The 20,880-nt window shown below is 37.4% G+C and overlaps 1 protein-coding gene across 1 annotated transcript; it reads left to right on the top strand.

Annotated features, from left to right (window-relative positions):
* Window positions 1-1,803: 1,803 nt before the first annotated feature.
* On the top strand, window positions 1,804-20,159 carry LOC124173019 (zinc finger protein 182-like). Its single transcript, XM_046552540.1, has 5 exons — window positions 1,804-1,914; window positions 2,626-2,745; window positions 11,051-11,176; window positions 13,693-13,756; window positions 18,557-20,159. The coding sequence occupies exons 1-5, from the start codon at window positions 1,858-1,860 to the stop codon at window positions 20,032-20,034; spliced, it is 1,845 nt and encodes a 614-aa protein (XP_046408496.1). The 5' UTR covers window positions 1,804-1,857; the 3' UTR covers window positions 20,035-20,159.
* Window positions 20,160-20,880: the final 721 nt, after the last annotated feature.

The raw sequence follows: 20,880 nt of genomic DNA, 5'->3' as shown, positions 1-20,880 counted from the left end.
TCTTAGATAAAGACGTGTGAGATATTTGTTGGTGAAGTTGTTATCGCTAATCGCGGAAAAACGTCTTCTTTTCGACAACTATTCAACGTTGTTTGAACTGGTAAAAGATGTGGCTCTCATGGTATAGTTGTTTTTCTGATAATCATGGCAAAACTATACAGATTTTCGATAACTATTCATGATTGTGAGAAGTGATGTAAGATGTGGAAAAGCCCAATTAAAGTTTTCATGACACTGCTTCTAAAAATATTTCAACTTTAATTTTTGTTCACATGTTTTATTTATTCAGAATTCGGGATTCGTGAAATTTAGATGTTAAGTATATTCTACCTAATAATAAGTTTACCATATTGGATGCATTAATGTATTTGTAATTTTTTCAATTGAACTGTTCCATTGAAAAGTGACCAATTTCAATGGAATTTTTATTTCAATTGTAAAAATTTTCATTTGAACTGTTCCATTGAAAATTTTTCAATTGAACTGTTCCATTGAAATTTGTCACTTTTCAATGGAACATTTCAATTGAATTTTTTCCCATTGATTTTTTCCAATAGGGTTGTCAAATAAAGTCACATGTGCACGCGAACGTATTATCTTTCTGTAGCTCCGAGCCTCTTTCTTACCTTTAACTATGATCTCATGAGGCTATGGTTTTGTATAACTAAAAATATCTTTGCGAAGTTTCGCAAATTGATTGTTTATTTTCAAGTCATCTTGTATGAATAGATGGTGGTTACAATGAAGGCAAGACTGGCATAGTATTAGAAATTAATTTGAGTGCGGAAAAATTAACTCAGAAAACATTTTCATCAAAAATGTAACATTAGGAAGCAAATTAGGATTTTGATGTGGTATATCTTTTCTGTATTTGTTAAGTTTTTTTTTATTTAGTTTACTATTTTCCAATATTGGAATATAATTTTTATATTTGCATCAACTTCGATTATTTAAATCACAGTATATTTGGCTAGAACCATTTCTGTTAGTGCCCTTTTTAAAATAATTGCATTTGTACTTGTAAAAACATAATTGCTGTGTGATTTGTTTTGCATGTTTTAAGAATAATAATAACAGGGTCATTTAAAAAACCATTTCATGAAATAGTTTTGCAACAGAGGATGATTTTTAGGTATGTTTTCTTTCTGCATAAATATTACACCCTGTATTCTCTTCCGGAGTTTATTTGAGTATTAACAAGAGGTAAGGGAACATAACAAATGCATTGAAAACATGCTCCACATGTTTTTTCCATGATTCTGCTGTTGAGAAAAGAATAAATAGTGAATTTGGCCTGTTAACAGCTACTACTACAAAAGTGACAATTGGAGAAGCAAATGGAGTGCAAAAATAAGGAACTTGATTTATTCATTGTGTTAACTGCAAAAAAATTCATCTTGAGTCTCTCATTTGATTTCTCATTATTTGAAAAAGTGGAAAAATGATACATCTTAATAATTTCCATTCTCCGTCATGTATTTTGCTGTGAAAGGGTAGCTTCCATGGCCCCAAGATATTTAGAAAAGACACTCTGTGAACTTGGAATATCAGGGATCTTCGTGTCAATTTTTTTTCAGTTTGCGCTGACGTTTTTCAGTATGTATTTGATTAACAGGCATGCAGAGACGAGGCTATTTTTTATATAATAGCAGAGGCAATATGTGTAACATTCTTCTTTGCAATGCTTAGAGTATTCCATATATGTGTTTTTAAAGAGATGAAGGTTTATACGTTTTTTTTCTGCAGAGTTTAGAAGGAGGAGGGGCAGATGATGAGGAGTCGGAGCCTTGTGTGGAGACTAAAGACTGCATTCAAGATGTCATTGAAAACACTTCAGAGTTCACATGCTCAGCCCAAATGACTGAAGTATACATTCCTGTGCCAGACTGCTTGTTGCCCAGGGACGATAAGTTGGTAAGTTATATTCTCATTCACAGTGAAAACTGAGTGTAATCACCTTCAGTTTTACAAATTTCTCGAGGGTGTGTCTGTTATAAATTTAAGAATTTTTGTGGGAAGTCACTGGCATAATGCAACATTCAGATTCTGTTCTTTCTAGTAGTGACACATGAGGCAGGAAGTGGAACCACACCAATATTTTCATGCTAGTCAATAGCAGTTGTACAGCATTGATAATATGTTGACAGAAATGTCTCTTATCCCGTGGAGTGTTATTTTGGGTACCCTTGTCAAATCTCTGTTCAAGCCATTAGTGGTGGCTATTACAAGGCTGTGTCTCATGATTGCCCTCTATTCGTTCAAGCCATCATCCTCCATTATTTCAACGGAGGAACCAGCATAAACTCTTGTGGATCCTTTTTGTAAGCCTAGGTGAAGAAATGATGAAGACAATTCAATGTACAGTGGAACCTCGATGTATCATTCCCACTGTTGTGCCCTTACTGTAAGTGGCCAATACTCTCATTCTAACCATGTGATGTTGGTGGTGTAGCTTTCCCCTCACTAGTTGAGCGTTTATATGCTGGAGTTTGATCTGTGAGTAGTAAGAAACTCATGACTATTTTGGCCAGCTGGAGTGGTCTCACTTAAACGAGGAGTTTTCATTATCGAATGAGGGAATTGTTGTTCTTCCTTTATTTAGTGACGCCCATTATTCTCTTCTAGTTTCATGTGAAAGATGAGAGTGAAGACCCTCTGAGTGAAGGGAACTCTCCTGTGCCGCTCATGTCAGATCCAGCTGCAATAACAAGTGATGCCGTAGACCCATTGGCCACTGATGACCTGGTGAGTGTACTTTTGCCAAGTGTAATTTAATTTTTCTACAGCGCAATGTCATACCTTTCTGCATAATTTATTAATGCTTCTCATCTGAAACGTACTGCATTTTGCCTTGCCTGTTCAGTCATGAACAACTACAGAAGAGCTTTCATGTTTGAATCATTTAAATTAAATGTAAATAACAGATTTTTTGGATTTTGCCAAACTGACAGCTCAACTTTCCTCACTGAGCAAGTAAGCTCTCTGTCATCTCGGCACTAAGCAGTCATTTGTTATGTGATCATACAAACACAGGTTCATTTCTGTTTACTATGGAGCGGAAGGGGGGATGTTAGGAATTGAGAGTTCAACTGAGTACTATATAATTAGGTGCACTGAAACGGATTGATCGTGACATCATGATGTAGCAGCTAGCTAGATTCCACTACATAACTCGCATTCCTTGTGAGAGATTGATGTTCACAGGAATCTGATTGTTGAAGATTTGGATTTTGTGATGAAAATGAAGAGGAATTTACTGTGGGGACAAGGGATATGTTAGACCTTCTTTATCATTTTCGAATTGATAGTTGGGCATCCGTGAAGCAAGTCGTTTGCCAAAAGATTAGTGATGTTAACACTTTCAACGCTAACCATGTAAAATTCAAAATCATCCCCCTGTGCGGCTTCTGTTTTTTTTTCCTTCCTGTCAACTGTACAGTGGGATAGACATGTGATGCAGGTTGCACAGGGTCTGCTTTTTCCCAACGTAACCGTTTTCTTTCAATTTTTTGTCCGCGATGTGTCCAAAAAAATACAGGGAAAATGAATTTGTAATGTTCTACTGGTATTGCCATTGATATTTTGCCACTGCCATAGGAAATTTTTAGTTTAGATGGTCATACACTCATGCCTTGTATAGCGCAATTTCGATATAGCGCAGATTTTTTACTCGGGGAAACATCATAATGCAGTGTAGTGTATCAAAAAACTTTATCGCTGTCATGATAACACGTGAACTAGCGCTCAGTACATATAAAAGTGCTATCATTTTACACATTTTAATGGTATTGCTTGCCTCAAATCATCTTTGTGTGTATATTTATCGAAATCCATTGCTGTGTAATGTCCAAAAGCATTACTTGGCATTGGGTCTAGATAGTCGGCCTACCAAAGTTATTTATCTCCTCCCCTTAACAGAATGACAATAGTTAATTTAAATCATTAATTATGCGTGGAGCTAGTGTAAATGAGTTTTTTTTAAGCATTACGGTATGAGACGTAATTTTTGCCATCATAGGTTATCAGGCGATTGACTTCCAGGTAGAGGGTCTATGCTAAAGCCTTTGAGGTCATCGGTATTCACGCGGGAGAAATGGAATTGTAGCCGAGTTGCATATGAATATTATAAACACATAAAGGGCCTGCTTTAGTCTCAAACACAATGGCATCCTTCCCTCCCAGCAGTCGTAGGCCCTCTGTGTCACAGGAATACAGTGCTGCAGTAGGTGATTTTGATGGAGCCATACAGAGGGAAAACCAAGAGAACAATGGCCAAAAATAGGAATGCAGGTAGAAAAATCAAGAAGTAATAATGAAAAACCATTAACCTAGAAGAGAAAATGAAAGAGGTCAATTGCTTTGGAAATAGAGATCATCAAAGCAATATTGCATGGAAGTTTAAACTCACCATTATCTCTTTACTGTTCGGCAGCTGTAAATTTTGAAGCAACCATTTGTAATTATGTTCCATACTTAGAATCTGATGCATTGTTTCCTTACCTCTGTATTTGTATTCTCAGCTGTGAGTAGATCATTCTTTTTTGTAGAATGCTCCCTGGGCCTTTACTATTCCAATGTCTATTTCTTTCTTGCTTCATCCATCACTGGTTGCTAGACTTTCTGTTGCTTATCAATGAACTGGTTACTCTGCTTTGTGTAGCTTAGCATATCAGTCTATCTGTAAGGTTATGAAACTTGAAAATCGCATATTATTGAAGCCATGGTAAGTAGTGTATTTATACTTTACAGTGGTGACGTTATCATTTGTTTTTTATATTTTATCACGGATATATTCCTTTTTCACCTGAAACAACTTCACGTGTTTGAAAGCACTGTCTTATACTTTTTGAGCAAATAAGTTGTAAATAAGTTCCTGGAAAACTAATGATGTTCTACTTAAATTGCATTGCAAATTTTTATTTAGTCCCTGGATGTAAAAATACCACAAGAAAACCACTTATGAGTAGGGATAGGAATTTTCGGTGGTTTGAGAGGGAGAAAAGTTGTACTTTGAAATTGGAAATTCGGTTCTTTCAAATAGACATTTCGGTGTTTTCTCAAAAACTGCAAGTTTAAATACATACTTAAATTAGTTTTTATTTCAAAACCTAGAAAAGGGTCAGTACCATAGTTAAACCAAATATGTCTCGCTTATGTGACACTTCCCATGTAGCTGTGTTATGACTGCAGACAATCACCTCAGTGGCGGAACCGGGAAAGTTGATCCAAGTTGCAAAGTAAGCTGGAATACCTGTCTGTAGTGAAATGGGGAATGTGATATGTATAAAAATTGCATGCTGTTTTGTGTGGTTAGTTAGCATTAATTCTTTCTAATATGTAAATTTCAATCTAAATTACTTCTTTTACAAATTCCACTGGATCTAGAATATTATAGGTAACACTAGAGTCAAATCAAGCCACCAGGATAACTGAGAGTCAATGCCACTCAACATTTTGCATACTTACTCTACATGATCTACTAGATTTTGTTTGTTTCAACATTCAAAGTATACTTCAATAAAAAGTTCTAGTTTCTCTTGAGCTAAATGATGACGCTGATCACTCAACACTCTTGTCTATGTAGAAAAAAACCATTCACAGTCGACATTTACACAAGAAATCCGAATCGATTTCATCACAGCTTCACTAAATGTTAGAAATGTTTGTGACATCCCTAGCAATACTGCTGTAATATCTACCTTTAGCTTTCCACTTACAGGATTCTTCACAAAAGATTTCAGTTCTTTGTAGCATCGCATTACATCAATATCATCCAGTTTGGAACACAAACTTATTCTCTTAATATTCTGCTCAAGTTCTTCAGTGATAATCAATTGTATTTTATCAGCCGGGTCAAATACATTGATATACTTACAAAACTGTTTAGGGGGATCAATAGCCTGAAACTCCAGTAGCTTGGATAGATCATGGGAAGCTGCACTGGACAGGACTGCACTCACTTTTCCCATACTGACTGTCCTTCCACAATCTTTTAGCAGTTTAATAACATTGCTCCCGTAACTCCCTCATACGAGTTCAAGTGCTTGCTGAATTTCCCTTAGCTGCCCGTCAAGAATATGTGCAGGTGGCTGTGAGTGTCGTTCCAGAAATGTAATCATTTCAACAATGTGTTTGCCATATTCTGTGATGAACATAGCCTGTATTTGGATTTCTTCCTAGTCTTCTTCTGAAATACTATGGAGAAAATCAACCCAGCATTGTCACTCGTCATGTCCTCGATGCGCATAAACCCTACAATTTCCTTTGCTTGTGTTGCGAGATATGCCACTAATTCATGCCAGAAGCACCACCTGGTTAAAAATGGCTGAGGAAATAGTGGATCTTACTGATTAGGAGTAGGTTGTATCCAAATATATTTTCTATAAAGGTGCTTCCTTTTTCATGTGTTTAGGAATGCAATCTTCACTTTGGATACTGCTTGATGCAAAATATGCAGATGTTTCCCAAGAGTATACAGTACTAAATTAAGTTCATGGGTTCAGGACTGAATTATCAGAACATTGTCTGACAACAAATCCTCCATCGCATGAAAACATTTTGTCATGTAGCCAGCAGAGTCGAACACTAATGCTGTTACATTATCGGGTGGTATTTCATACTTCTTCAGTGTGTCTAAAATTGCTCTTGAGCATGTTTTTGAATTAGCTGTTTCCAAAGTACACACGTCACCAACTACAATGTCCAATGCACTATCAAGAAGTTCCCCAATTTTTAGCAAGATCACAAAAAATTTTCTTCTCTCTTTTCCTTTGTTTTATCACAAAAAACTATCACCTACTTGTCCTTCAGTTGAGTCTTCATGTTGGCCTGTCTTTGTATTTTAGATCAGGGGCCTAAGTCTGTAACTTCGTTTTCTCCCGAGTTGGGAGAAAAGAGACTCGTGAAGCTCCAGTTTCATCCAACTGAAGTCTTTAACGGTAACGGAGAAAACTTTCTCCCAGTAACGGAGACTCTGACTCTCCTGGAGAGTATCTTTCTCCCGACTGAAGTCCGTAACGCGATTTGGAGACTCTGACGCGCCCTGGACGGGAGCTTGGGAGTCACCCGCCCGGGACCCGGCGATTCATTTTCTCCATAGGAGAAACGAGGAAAATACCAATGGCGGACCGTTGTGGGCGATCGTACTGCAGTTCTAATTGTATTCTAATATGGTTTTTTACGTATTTGTGACAAAATAGAACACGAAAATGCATTCTTCAAGTTAGGCAGGCAACTTATGTAGTGTAATTTGTGACAAGAATAGAAATTTTTGTATGGCTGCATTTGCAAGGAAACTACGTGCAGTGAACTTTCATTGTGCCTCTAGTATAAGTGAACAAAATTTGTGTCCTTAGTGTACCCCTTAGTGAATTGATTGCACATAGACGATGAAGTAAAGAGTGAAGTGTGTTGTGAATGTAACATCTTCGACGAAATTATTTCGCACGTATATAATTTAGGCTACGAATCAACTGTATACATTACGATGAAAGGTATCTAACTATGTATTGCGAAGGGGATATGTTTCATATTTGAACTAGTCTTACTTTAGGGATACATTGAACGCCTGTTAATTTTCATTCGTTTGTTCGCTTCTAAGTTCTGTTTGATTTTATTACGTATTGCATCTATTTCCAATTCCCGTTGTGAGATGTGAGGTTTTGGCAATGTTTACATTTCACGCATTTCGTTGTGTTGTTGTTTGTTTTTGTTTTGGTCATGTTACGGTGAGAGTGATAGTGAAATTCGAAGTTTGTTGGTGTTACAATAACTGGTTTAGCAATTTGTTTCAACCTATTCATTTAATTGTCTTCGCAATGTTAATGTGAAATAACGTAATCTGATTCTAAGTCTTTAGTGATGAGTAGGAAGTGAGGTGTAAAGAATCCTTTCGAACTTCAAGGAGTGCAAATTCTTTTAGTGTGTGCAAAGTGATTGGAAAACCGATTATCATGTTTTATTAGTGTTACATAATGGTGTTTTATATTTATTGTGAGCCAAGATATTTATTGAAACAGTTGATTCCGAATATAATGATTATAAGTATTAAAAAGATAGAAATGTGTGCGTTGTAGTGCTATATGTGATATGATGAGCAATAAATATGTACAAGTAAGGGTAATTTTGCTTTGTTTTCTCTATATATACCTCTAGTAAACCATTTTCCCCATGTTTTCGCTATTCTACGCTGTCAGTCTTTGAAATTTTTAAAAGTAGTGAGGCAGGTTGTTGTGTTTCCTAAACTATAACATTTTGGGAGATTGTAACATATGTTACTAATTGCTGGCACGTAGGTATTTGCAAGAATAAATATGTACCATTCACACATTTATCTTAACGTTATTTTCTTTACGATTCTTTTCTGCATAGTAAAGTTTTTCAATTTTCTTTTTCCACTCCCACATTGCGTATTTCAGCTTTTCGAGGATAAATGCATGTAATACTGACGTTGATAGTTATGTTTTTCCATACTCATCATGCATTCACCAATGAAAGTAAGCATCCGAAGTGCAAAAAAATATGCCATATATATCATCAATGAATACAGCGGCCGTTTGTATACAAGATTACCTACATCTAAAACATAAAAATGCTTTGGTGTTACGCATTAGTCTCTCCTTTTTCAATGGTATAATATACTCTTTTGTGTGTACTAATGAACAAATATATCTGCGATGGATTTAAATCGATTTATCCACTATCAATTATAATTTCGATGCATCAATTTCTTTTATTTGAAAGTTTAACTTTAATGATGAACGAGTAGCCCTTATTACAGGTGAGAATCGTTTGATTTCCCTCTCGTTTTTTTATTTGAAACAAAGCTTTTCTATTGGTTCTTCACGGTATCGCCGGCTTCGGATTCAATATTTTTCATACCTACCTGCCGTTCCTGTCCGATACCGAGAATTAGAGTTTTCTCCGGTAGCGGCCAGGAACTGATGTTCTCTCCGCCAAGTTACGGACTACAGTCGGGAGAAAACTACGGGAGAGTACAGAGTCTCCGGAGAAAGGAGAATTCAAGTTACGGACTTAGGCCCCAGGAATGTATTTGTCCCTAAGTTGGCAAATGTTGGTAATTTCTCCAGCACCAGTAGTGAGGTAAAATTATTCACAGCAGTAAATAAAACGTTAGTTTTCCTATTGCTATGGATAGGATTAGAATGCTTTGACTAGAATTACAAAAAGCTGCTGTACTGGTATACTTGCCCTCAAGGAATTCAATCGAAAATAATTAACTCTAGCGGGTGTAACTTTGTGGAAATCCATAATCGTAGGAATAGAAGGATCAACAACTTTCCTTTTTCCACATGGTAATTTAATGAGACCAACCATGGTTTCGTTACAGCGACCTTGATAATTTTAAGCTGCGACAAAACCATGATCGGTCTCAATAAATTACTGTGTGGAAATAGGAAAGTTGTTGATCCTTCTATTCCTGTCATTCAAAAATGACTTTATGTGCTCATTTTCCAATTTGTAGAGAAGAATGTCAGCTTTGAGAAAGTTTCATACTATCCACTTTCCAAAATGATGAGCAATTTGGTTTTTTCATGGCAGCAGTTGATGTGGATAGAGATTGATGTTTTTAACTTTAAAGGATATCAATACTTACCAAATTTTGCAGCAGTTAGATGCTTCGAAGATTTCCAATGTTTTTCAATCGAGTCTTTCCTTTCCCAAGCTACCTGACAATTGCAGAATTTGAACATTACCATACTTTAATCGATACAATAAAATCCATCCTTTTGATACTGAAAAGCCCTGTCCCTTTTCTTAATTTTTTATTCGGCACTACAATAACTCGTCAAAATAACTAGAATGTCTGACACACCAGCAGCAATACTTAACAATGGACACTGGAAAAGCAGTTATTTGACTGATATAGCTAAAAGGTAGAGATCCAAACAGCAGGTATTCAGGCACGTGCAGTCCATGGGTGCATTCATGAAGCTAGCGCCGGGCTAGCGGACAGTTCTACTCGGGATTTACCACTGAAATCTGATTTTAATGCTCACGGAGTGACAACAGTTCGAGCGGCATGCTTCAGATTCCTCTACTAATGTAATATTCCATTCGTGATGTTGATAAGAAAAAATTGCATACATTGCTCTTCTATTGTTCAACTCAGAGAGCAAATAGATGGTTATTCCCTCAGAGTAAGGATGGGAGATTGCCATATATTGCCTCGTATTGCAGCAAATCGAAAACACGCGATGCCTTCCTCCCAGGGTTGTATCGTAACATTAGTTATGCTCTTAGGAACTGCACTCGTCCACATACCTTAGGAATACTCGCACTTGTGTTAATTTTAATCGAATTGAAACCATTCCGTGTAATTTAATGCTTTTTACTGTGTTTGAAATTATAGGTTCAAAATTTTCCCCAAAAAAATAAAAATTCAATATTTTGGGACACAATTTGCGTTCAAAAGTCATTTCCCCAGTCACTTTGGTGTACTTTGTAACGTCTTACGTGTACCAGGACACTTTGTGTCTATATCCACAAAATTCACGACGGCAAAATTTTCCCATTCCTTCCTATCAGTTGTCCATGCAGAGTAAATGAACCTTCACATTTTCCCATTGAAGCTATGCAAGCTTTGTTCTATAAGGAGTTTATATACAGATTTCTCTTTTTTGTTAACTCAAAATGGCCTTCCGTTATATCTTGTCTGAGTAAGTTTAATTTATTAGTGAAAATGTTTGATGTCTCTAAACTGAATTCTAAACCATAACATACACTAAATTTATCCTCCATTATTGACCCTTTTTATTTTTTATGCATGTATGTTGTTACCTATGAGCTCTGGATTCTCATGCAAAGTTCTTTCATAAAATAAGTTACAGTTATGAATAAGATTTTATCTGGATTTCTGCATCTCCAGAAACGATTGCCCTGAGGATCATCAGGTGGCTTTTGCAGGGATTTTGCGATCAAAATAAGAAGTAATAGGTATATAGTAAAGTGATGAGGAATTCTCAAAAGTTTTCTTTTAATATTTCTGTCTTTCAATCATTAATGATGATAATTGGGGTTTATGTTGCAGCCCAATACCTTAACTGCTTCTAAAAGTGAAAAGGTGGAAGCTCAGGGCAGGGGAGCCATGGTGGTAGACCTGGACTGGATGCTCGTCGGGGCAAAGGAGGAACCATCTCCTGAGGAGAATGCCCAGGTATGTGTGCAATTATTGCTATGCAATTTGATGAATTGTTGGAGGAGATTGTGGGCAGAAATGTTAATCAAGGAAAATGCTAGGACATTTAGATTTTTACACAGCTTTAAAGGTAACCCATTTGATTGAAAGTTACTAATTACTGGAATAAGTTTTCTTATCTTAAAAAAGTATTTTTTTTCTTTTCACGTTGTACATTTGTATTGTAGTTTTCTTGCCTTATAAAATCCTGGGACGGATAAACTTAACCTTATTAGCCCTCCAGTGGGGACTTGGGGCTCCTTGGTGGCCCATAGTGTTTCATGTGTTTGCTCTTTTTCACATGATGACATAAATTACCTGTGATTGTCAGGAGTCACCCATTATATTGGTGTCAAATGCCTCACATATATGCTTGTTATTAACCTGCACATGGTTGGCGTTTAATAGCACACAAAAGGAAGTTGGCATGTATTGGCCACGAGCTAACAGTGTTTGGCATGTTTATGCTACTTTTATTGGTACCTCAACAAGTGGCCTACTTGCTTGCCTTCATTGCAAGGGGGTGAGGTGCAAATGACCTAAAGCTCTAGCTTTACAAGTGAACTAGCTCAACTTTTTTCCCTGTGGTGAGTGACAGAGAGCGGTACTCCTGCAACGCAAGAGTGTGGATTCCCAGTGGTACATGTTTATTGGAAGTATAGTGACCCTTCTTCAAATTCCTTTCATCTTATTTAGGCTGAGGCACAAGTATTTACAGACAGTGTAACCTATTTGATTCAAAGTTACTTATGACTGGAACAAGTACATATTCTTATCTGAAAGTAAGTCATATTTTCCTCTTTATTTTGTATTTAATTGTTGTAGTTTCCTTGCCTTATATTTTTTCTATGTTAAATCTTGGTACCGATGAAGCAAATATCAATATGATATTTATTATACTATAAACTATCCTGTGACCAATAAATCATGCCTCATGAAGACGTTTATTTTACAATATGAAATCCCAGGACTGATGATTCATTGCTCATTAAGAAAATCAGGTCTCAAATTTCAATCAAACTCTGTAGTGTTGTAGTTCATTGGGAGCTGTCCACAAATCTCCTCCATATTAGGTTATATAACCAATGGTTTTAAAAGTGGAATGCAGTTCAACATTTATATACCTAATATAATCCCATAGAAATGGTCTCCCTTCAAGTAGGAGCGGTAGCCCGGTGTTAATGTCCTCGGTTTGATGTTTACATGTAGCACTTTTCAAAATTTGTTTCTACTTTTCATTTTACAAATGTCAGCTGTTCATCATTATCTCCATGATTTTCACTGAAAATTTTGCGAGGGGTGTTTTTAAAGTAAGTACCGTTTTTACATAAAAAACAACAAGTAAATTTTTTTTTCAAAAATAATTTATTCACTTGTAAGGCCATACTTTACTCTACATTTCTACATAATTCCCATTATTATTGAGGCATTTATCGTATCTTGGGACCAGCTTTTGTATGCCATCGTCAAAGAAGCTTGCCGCCTGATTAGACAACCACTGCTTCACGGTCGTTTTCACTTCGTCATCATCGGAATGGCGCTGTCCTGCCATTAAGGGTGTGTTGCTAGTCGATTTTTTGACTTGCAGCGACGCAATAAATGCAGCAGCGTACTGTGCGACTGTACAAAAAATGCGCTGCACTGTTCAAAACAAAAGGCGTTGCATGCTGAGTGCATGTGTCGTTTTGCTCCATGATAATGCCTGTCCACACACAGCAAATCAAACTAAAGACCTTATCACTTATTTTGGCTGGGAACAATTAAACCAACCTCCATACAGTCCCGTTCCAGTGCCGAGCAAACATTTGTTTATGTACTTGAAGAAACATCTGGCGGATCAGCACCATTCCGATGACGATGAAGTGAAAATGGCCGTGAAGCAGTGATTGTCTAATCAGGCGGCAAGCGTGTTTAACGATGGCACACAAAAGCTGGTCCCAAGATACGATAAATGCCTCAATAGCATTGGGAATTATATAGAAAAGTAAAGTATGGCCTTTCAAGTGAATAAATTATTTTTGAAAAAAAATTTACTTCTTGTTTTTTTATGTCAAAATGGTAGGTACTTTAAAAACGCCCCTCGTAGTTTTCTATGTAGAAATCTTTTTCTGCAATGCAGTGTCAGATTTTAGCCCATTTTTTCATTCAGATGCCTAGTTTCCATTATGTAATTTCAGTTCATTCATTGCCAAAGAAACCTTAATTATTATATGGTATCGCATGAACTAAATTGCATCCATTACAGAGCTATCTAATGAAGATAATATCACAATGCAGGCGGAACATTAATCAAAGACTGTTTACATGTTGAAAAAAATGGAATAATATTTTATTCCCTGAAAAGTTGCAAATATTTTTATTTTGTAAGGAAAAAATTTGTGTGGAATTCCAAATTTTGTAATAATGTGGTACATAAATAAGTTTAAATCAATCCTTTCAAAAAAAGTCCTGAATCTCTTTTCGTGCATGATTAATATCTTGATGATTACTTCCAGCCTACTTTAAGTGAGGATGGGGACCCATTTGAGAGTTCAGCTACTGCCCATGAGTCTGCATTTGGTGAGTACTCTTACAGGTTGCAAATAACTCTATACTTGGAGGGATTGATGTTAATGTGGAGGATGTATATGTTTATGCTTTTATTTAGCCAACTTTTACTGTGACTAGAGCAATTATTGAAAATTTGACAGGGTCCCATAAGTCCACAATGGAAGCCATGGATGAGTGCTTTTAAGGGCCTCAAATAGTTGCATACAAGTAAGGCTTAGGTCACTTTCAGATGGCACGGTGCTGTGCTTTAATATAATCTAATGTCCCTACCGATGCCTTCATACCAGTCAAATCATGCGGTGTTCTCCACTGCGCCCATTTCTAACCGGCCAGGCACTGCAGCATCAACAGCGTCAACTGGTCGTGAAACTCAGACCGCTTTCAGATGAGAAAACTCTGGATTTCCTTGTGCCATGCGGAGAATGAAGGAATGTGGAAAGTGGTCTCTTCTGAAATCGGCCTTATTGTGACTGATTCTGAAGGATGAAGAACCTGAATTAGTCATCCATCCATATTTCCTGTTGTCTTTATTTTAAGTGGTAATTGGATAGGGGAGAAGTTTTATATTTACTTACTTTTTTGTAGTCATTTGAATCGTTTTTAATGGCCTTCCCTAACAAAATATTTTTGTTTCACTGAAATTGTTGGGTATGTAACTGACCAATGGCTAAGAATTTTTTCTTTATTTTCTCTATTTGGCATTTTTGACAGTTAAAGAGTCATATCAAATGAATGAAACGAATGCTGCCTTGCTTCAACCAAGCTGCGAGACTAGTTTATTGAAAGAAAAAATTTACTCGTAGTAGCCACACACCTTTTTTCCAGAAATGCCGGTGAAAAGCGGTGCGAATCCTCAAAATTATATACCCAAAAAGCCAGAATGGAGCATTTTGTTTGAGAATTGAGTATGAAAAGTAAATTTCAGGGTTCATTGAAAATGTAAGCATGGAACTTGGTCAAATGAAGGCAAAAATTATCTTTGCTTTTGGACCATTTTAAATTCGTGGGAAAATTAGCGAAAATCTTTTAAATGAGTGCATTCCTATTCACCCTTTTGTCCTTGGGATTAGCAATGGTGCTTTGTTAGGTTTTACTGACAACTAGGCATGAAGCTTCCTTGGGGGAGAAAATATGGTTGACATAATATTAAATTTAGAGGTATGCTCCAGAAATGAAATCAGTATGGCTAAGAAACAGCCGAATTCTTGATATCAATCAAATAATTTTACATTCAATCTGCATGATAACCTGAAAGGCGTGTGGTAGGGGGTGTTAGGACTTCCGCTGTTCTTACATAAAAAGGAGATGCTCTATGGGAATTAGGACTTGCGATTATTAAAATCCTTAACGGCTCGGGGGTAAATATTCCCATATCTACCCGTTTCACAAAACAACTCTTTTAATTTATCGCTTCTATCGGACCTGGAAATTTAGTGGGGCTTTAGTAATTTGTCCTCCGTGTCACTTTTAAAGAAATCCATTCTCAACTCTTCAAGAAATTTAAGCCTAGCATGCAGCCTTCGAGTCTCCAGTGGCTCCCAGTCGAATTCACATAACATCTGGGTATTGCTTTCTGTACAATTGTAGCGGTTTTTGACGAACCACACAGCCTTCCTTGGTATTTTTTTTAGTTCGCTGATTAAGTCTTTCTTTGCTGGATCCCATACGCTCGTTCATTATCAAGGTGCGGTCGGACGAGTGCAAAATAGCACCTATATTTAACTATCTTATCTGAAAATCTTCCCACAATACGCTTCCCAAATCCTTATTTCTTCAGAGCTATGCCACAAAAATTTCATATGTGTGTTCCCCACAATAGGTTCAAGGTTATCGTTACTCCCTCGTACCTCACTTTGTATGTTGTCTCTATGTTAATACCATCCACTGCATAAACATGGTTATAGTGGTACGAATTCCACAAGAAATATACCGTCATGCATTTGCTCAGATTAAGTTCGAGTGCCATCTCTTGGCTCCACAAATTAACGTTGTTTCAGTCCAATGATAGAATTTCATAGTCAGAGTGATCACTAATTTCACGATAGATGACGGGGTCGTCAGCAAATAAACCTATTTTACTGCTAATGCGGGAGCAGAGTTCATCAATGTATGTAATGAACAGCAGGGAAGAAAAATCTATTTTTCCTTTAGCCTAAATAATTGCTGAAAGAGAAAGGCCTACATACGTTGGTGCAAAAAAAGAAATAAGAGGTGAATTCGGAGAGAAATTTTACCACCCAAAAGCAGAGCAGGGAATTCACCTTCTTAAGTTTCCACAAGAATTGTACGATATAATGTCATACTGACCCAAAATAATAAATTTGTCCTTATTCTATCTAAAATGTATCATGATTCTGCCATTGATGGTGAAAGCGATAGCCAAAATAAATCTGATATGCTTACATCCTACAACAACTAAAATTGACGTCTATCTAGTGGACCACTTCTGTGCAAAAACTATACTGCAGGACGTAATACAAGATGGCAGCCTGTGGTGATTTTTTTACTGATTATTGAAAATTTGTACTTTCATAGCCCTTGGCATGTTAAATGTTCATTGAATATCTTCTCAAGTTATAAGAAGTGGTTTTCTGCAGAAGATAGCTCGGGGAATGATTAAACTGCATATATTGAAAAAGAGTGGAAATTCTACCATCCCAACACAAATAAGAGCTCAGTCTTGCGTGCCATACTTGGAATATCTGCCCCCGGTGCCCCTCCAAACCATTGCTTATCTCATGGCAGTTGGGTATATTTCACACAAGGGAGTTTCTTTTGGCTGTTTGTTCATTGCTTTTATCTATAAATTTTTAATTAGCTCTATGAAAAAAAATCCAGAAATTTTTCAAATTATTTTTCTAGGTACTCATATGTATTACCAACACAATTTATTGTGATTGCCATTGTTTGTAACCTTTTTAATTTAGAAAAGTTTCACCAATCATTAAATATTCGATTGAAAAGGAAATTTTTTCCCCTTTTTAAAGGACCAATTGTGAAATGGGTCTAATTTTAATCTTTTTCTGCAATTGGAAGTCATGTGTGATGCGTATGTGTGTGCTTGATTATTAGTATAATTTGACGGTGTGGCCCGCAAATGCAATATTTTTGTATTCGGTCTATTTCTTTCTTTGTTTCACTTCGCTCGTTCCCTGTCCCGAGCTTTTGCTCATTCAAATTCGCGGGCACAGCAGCAGACAGGCGGCCGTGCTCTAAACAGATTTCAGGTTTCGTGTGTCAATTGTTTTTGTGTCACGTGATTTACGATATAAACCCAGGCCCGGCGCAAGACGTAGAGAGGTGTTGGTTGTTGAACTGTGATGGGCGGTGCTAGGTGTCAGAGGTACTCCGTAAGCCTGGCAATAGGCCAGCAGCGCACCGAGGAGGGAAAAGGCGGAGGATTGAGGAATAGGAGCTGTGTCAAGGAGATTTCATCAAATCGAGTAACGCAAATACGTCGGTCATCCCGCAAAACCTCAGGACACCAAAAGCGTGTGGGTTGATGACGCGCCAAGCGGTGATCTCGACGAGGAGCCACATCTCGACGCATAAGTACTCTCCCAGGATAGTGAACTATCCACTCTCCCTACTCCAATCAGCATTTCTTCCGCTAAGAAGACACCTTGTGTGGAGGTGATAGTTTGTAACAGTGAATCAGGGACGATTTCATTTAACGTCAAAGAAAAAGCTTGTCCCGAAGCTAAGACCTGTATTCTCCCGTCCTTGCAGTTTGTGCTTGAAATTCCAATAGTGCTGGACACTTTAGTACGTGTGGACGTGGGGCATGTAAAATTCAAGTTGGAAAATCCAACAGTCATTCATAATTGTCGTAGAAATTCCTAGAGAGGCCATTATAAATTTTGTTATGCACTAGTGTTAGTTTTTGTTTTGGTGGGGCATTGCATTCTTTATTCTTTTTCCATCAGTATGTCATCTAAACAGATAATCATTCCGTCTCTCGTTAGATTTAAGAAGGAAGTTATTTATGTTCATTTTATTTTCTTTTGTCACCAATAAATGTGTAAAACCATTCACAATGCAAGCAAAGTCGTTTTGTTTCTGCTGTGCTTCGCATTTGGGTTCAAAAATTGCCGTATTTTCCTTTTGTTTCGTAATCGCGTGCCGTAGTAGTGCGTAATGAAAAAGACTGGAAATGCTACTATCCCAACACAAATAAGAGCTCAGGTTTGCGTGCAATACTTGGAATATCTGCCCCCGGTGCCGCTCCAAACCATTGCTTATCTCATGACAGTTGGGTATATTTCACTCAAGGGAGGTTCTTTTGGCTGTTTGTTCATTGCTTCTATCTTTAAATGTTTAATTACCTCTATAAGAACTAATCCAGGAAAAATTCAAAATAATATTTCTAGATACTCAACTGTAGTACCACAACATTTATTGTGATTGCCATTGTTAGGAACCTTTTCAATTTAGAAAATACTCACCAATCATTAAATATTCGATTGAAAAGAAAATATTTTTTCCTTTTTAAAGGACCAATTCTTAAAGGGGTCTAATTTTATTCTTTTCCTGCAATTGGAAGTCATATGTGTGTGCTTGATTATTTGTATAATGATTTCGTCTTTTTTGTTCTACTACACCCCTGTTGCCCTCGTCATTTTTATGCTATGTGTTCTTTTCCCCTCCATTCATTTACATCGAGTCTCTAAGTTCAAGTCGAAGTTGGGAAGCAATTGTACCACCTGATTTGTGAATTTTTCCATCCATTCGATGGATTTTAAATAGAAGATGTTGTAGTCTTAAATTTCATGGCTGACTGTGTTAATTGCTATTTGAATTTTTCTCTAGGGGTCCCGGCTGCCGAAGCAATGCCCGAGCAAACAACATCAAGTTCATATCTGCTTGCAGAAGGAAATCTTAGGAATCATTCAATTGATGAATGCATTGGTCCCACACCTTTGGTGACACAAATTGATTCCAAGGCTGGAACATCCCATGAAGAGATGGAGAAAAATCTGATAGATGAAGACTTGGGGAAATGTGGTGCTTCTGAATCTGATGAGATATCAAGTTGCTCCATTCCTGGTGTCAGACAATGTAATACCAAAGACATTGAATCACTTAAAAGCAGCAGAGGTGGAGCCGCAATGGCTGTTGTTGGGGAGAAAAGTGGTTGTGATGCACCAAATACCTCACATAACCTTAGGTTTATCAGAATAAGCAGAAATTACAGAAGTGGCTGTGAGACCATCATGGGAGGCAATGAGGAGATACTTAATTGCTTGATCGAAAATCCAGGGAGGAGTTACAGTTCAAACGAAGATTCATATAATTGTTTCAACTGCAGAGATGTGTTCAACAACAAGAAGGAGCTAATGAAACACATGACAATTCATTGTGTTGCTCGTAAATTTGATGCTGCAGCAGAATCATCAATCGTAGATGTGTCTCTGGAAGCACTTCTATCAAGCGGACATAGAAGATCTTGCGAGCCTACCATCTCAAATGCTTTAAGTGGGCTGGATAGGAAAAGACTAAAGCCTATGCGAAAAGAAAATATTCTTATCAAGGAAACCAGTGGAGGAAAAGGGGACGAGAAAAATAGAAGACGATTGACGAGAAGTATCACTCTAGAAGAGAAAACAACTTCACAAAGTTCATCTTCAAAGTCATCTAGCACTAGAAATCTACGCAATCACGTGGGTTCGAGAAAGGAAAAAAGACTATATTCATGCAGTGAAGGGACTAAATCCTTCACTCAGAAAAGGGACCTCACCGTAAACAAACTTACACACACAGGAGGGAAAACGTATTCTTGTAGCACTTGCTGCAAGTCTTTCACTCGTAGAGGTCATCTCGATATTCACTCGCGAACACACACGGGAGAGAAGCCTTTTATATGTAAGGTCTGCAGCAAGTCCTTCTCTAGGAAAGACATTCTCTACGTGCACGTACGTACTCACACAGGAGAAAGGCCTTTTTCATGCAACGAGTGTGAAAAGTCTTTCTCGGATAAGAGCCACTTAGTTAGACATGTACGTACCCACACGGGGGATAAACCGTATTCTTGTAGCATTTGCCGCAAGTGTTTCACTCAGAAGAGTACTCTCGACAATCACTTGCGAACACATACCGGAGAGAAACCTTTTATCTGCCACCTGTGCAGCAAATCCTTCGCTAGGAAAAGTCAGCTCACCTCACACATTCAAAAACACTCGGGAGAGAAACCTTATTCTTGTAGCATTTGCTGCAAGCATTTCACAAAGAGATTTTCTCTCGACAGTCACTTGCGTTTGCATATGGGGGAGAGAGGCATTAAATCATGACACGAGTGTGAAAATTCTTTCTCGAATAAGAACCACTCAGTGACACATTTTCGTATACACTCGAGAGAGAAGCCTTTGTCGTGCAGAATGTGCGAAAATTCTTTTTACGGAAGAGCCTCTTAGTACATTTGTGAAGAACAATGTTTTCCAATGTTTTTGGCTTTAAGTCTAGTCTTCATTGTCATATTCTAATTGGTTCCGAATTTTCTTAAAATTAATCATTTGTTCTTTGAATGTTCTTTGTTAAAATAATTATTCTTGTCCACATTTTGTAAATAATGTGATATTTGTGCACAATAAAAGCTTCTGGCCGAGTTTGTTAGTTTAATGAATCCAGCATGTCATTTATTTTCATTGTTAAAAGATATGCAATTTTATTCCTATTTCTCTGTTTTCACTCGCGGCTGAGCGATTCGTCACGATTTGTCGGAATGCACGGTTAAAAGGAAAGCAAGGATAATCGTGGGCCATTAACCTTAGAATGGTGAAGTTGCGAGAAAAGGCAGCAATGGAGGTGGAAGATGTACAAACTTTGGCAGAGTGAATGGGGATGTTATCGGAGGGTGGGAGAGTAAGCAGAGGGTGGAGATTGGATGCTAGGTGGCGCTGAGCGCACTTGCAGGGTTTGGTAATGAGAAAATGATTCAGAGGACACGTTGGACGCAGCCAAAAGTAGTACTACGGAGTGAGCGATCAAGAGATTCATTTATGTACAAACTTTGGCCGCAATCCGTTCAGCCGTCTGGAAACACATGGCGGACAGATAAACATGTATTAAAGATTACATATGAAAAAGATTAAGCGTATCCTGACAGTATCTAATCGCCGAGGAATGCCGTAAGTTCC

The sequence above is a fragment of the Ischnura elegans genome, assembly GCF_921293095.1.
Source record: "Ischnura elegans chromosome 13 unlocalized genomic scaffold, ioIscEleg1.1 SUPER_13_unloc_4, whole genome shotgun sequence".
NCBI lineage: Eukaryota > Metazoa > Arthropoda > Insecta > Odonata > Coenagrionidae > Ischnura > Ischnura elegans.
This window is presented reverse-complemented; position numbering and strand designations above follow the sequence as displayed.

What these genes read in the sequence shown, in the direction of transcription:
- LOC124173019 (XM_046552540.1), top strand. Translation starts at nt 1,858, where the DNA reads ATGACTGAAGTATACATTCCTGTGCCAGACTGCTTGTTGCCCAGGGAC. An exon ending in TGCCCAGGGACGATAAGTTG is followed by an intron (nt 1,915 to 2,625) that starts GTAAGTTATATT and finishes ATTCTCTTCTAG; the next exon opens with TTTCATGTGAAAGATGAGAG. An exon ending in TGCCCATGAGTCTGCATTTG is followed by an intron (nt 13,757 to 18,556) that starts GTGAGTACTCTT and finishes ATTTTTCTCTAG; the next exon opens with GGGTCCCGGCTGCCGAAGCA.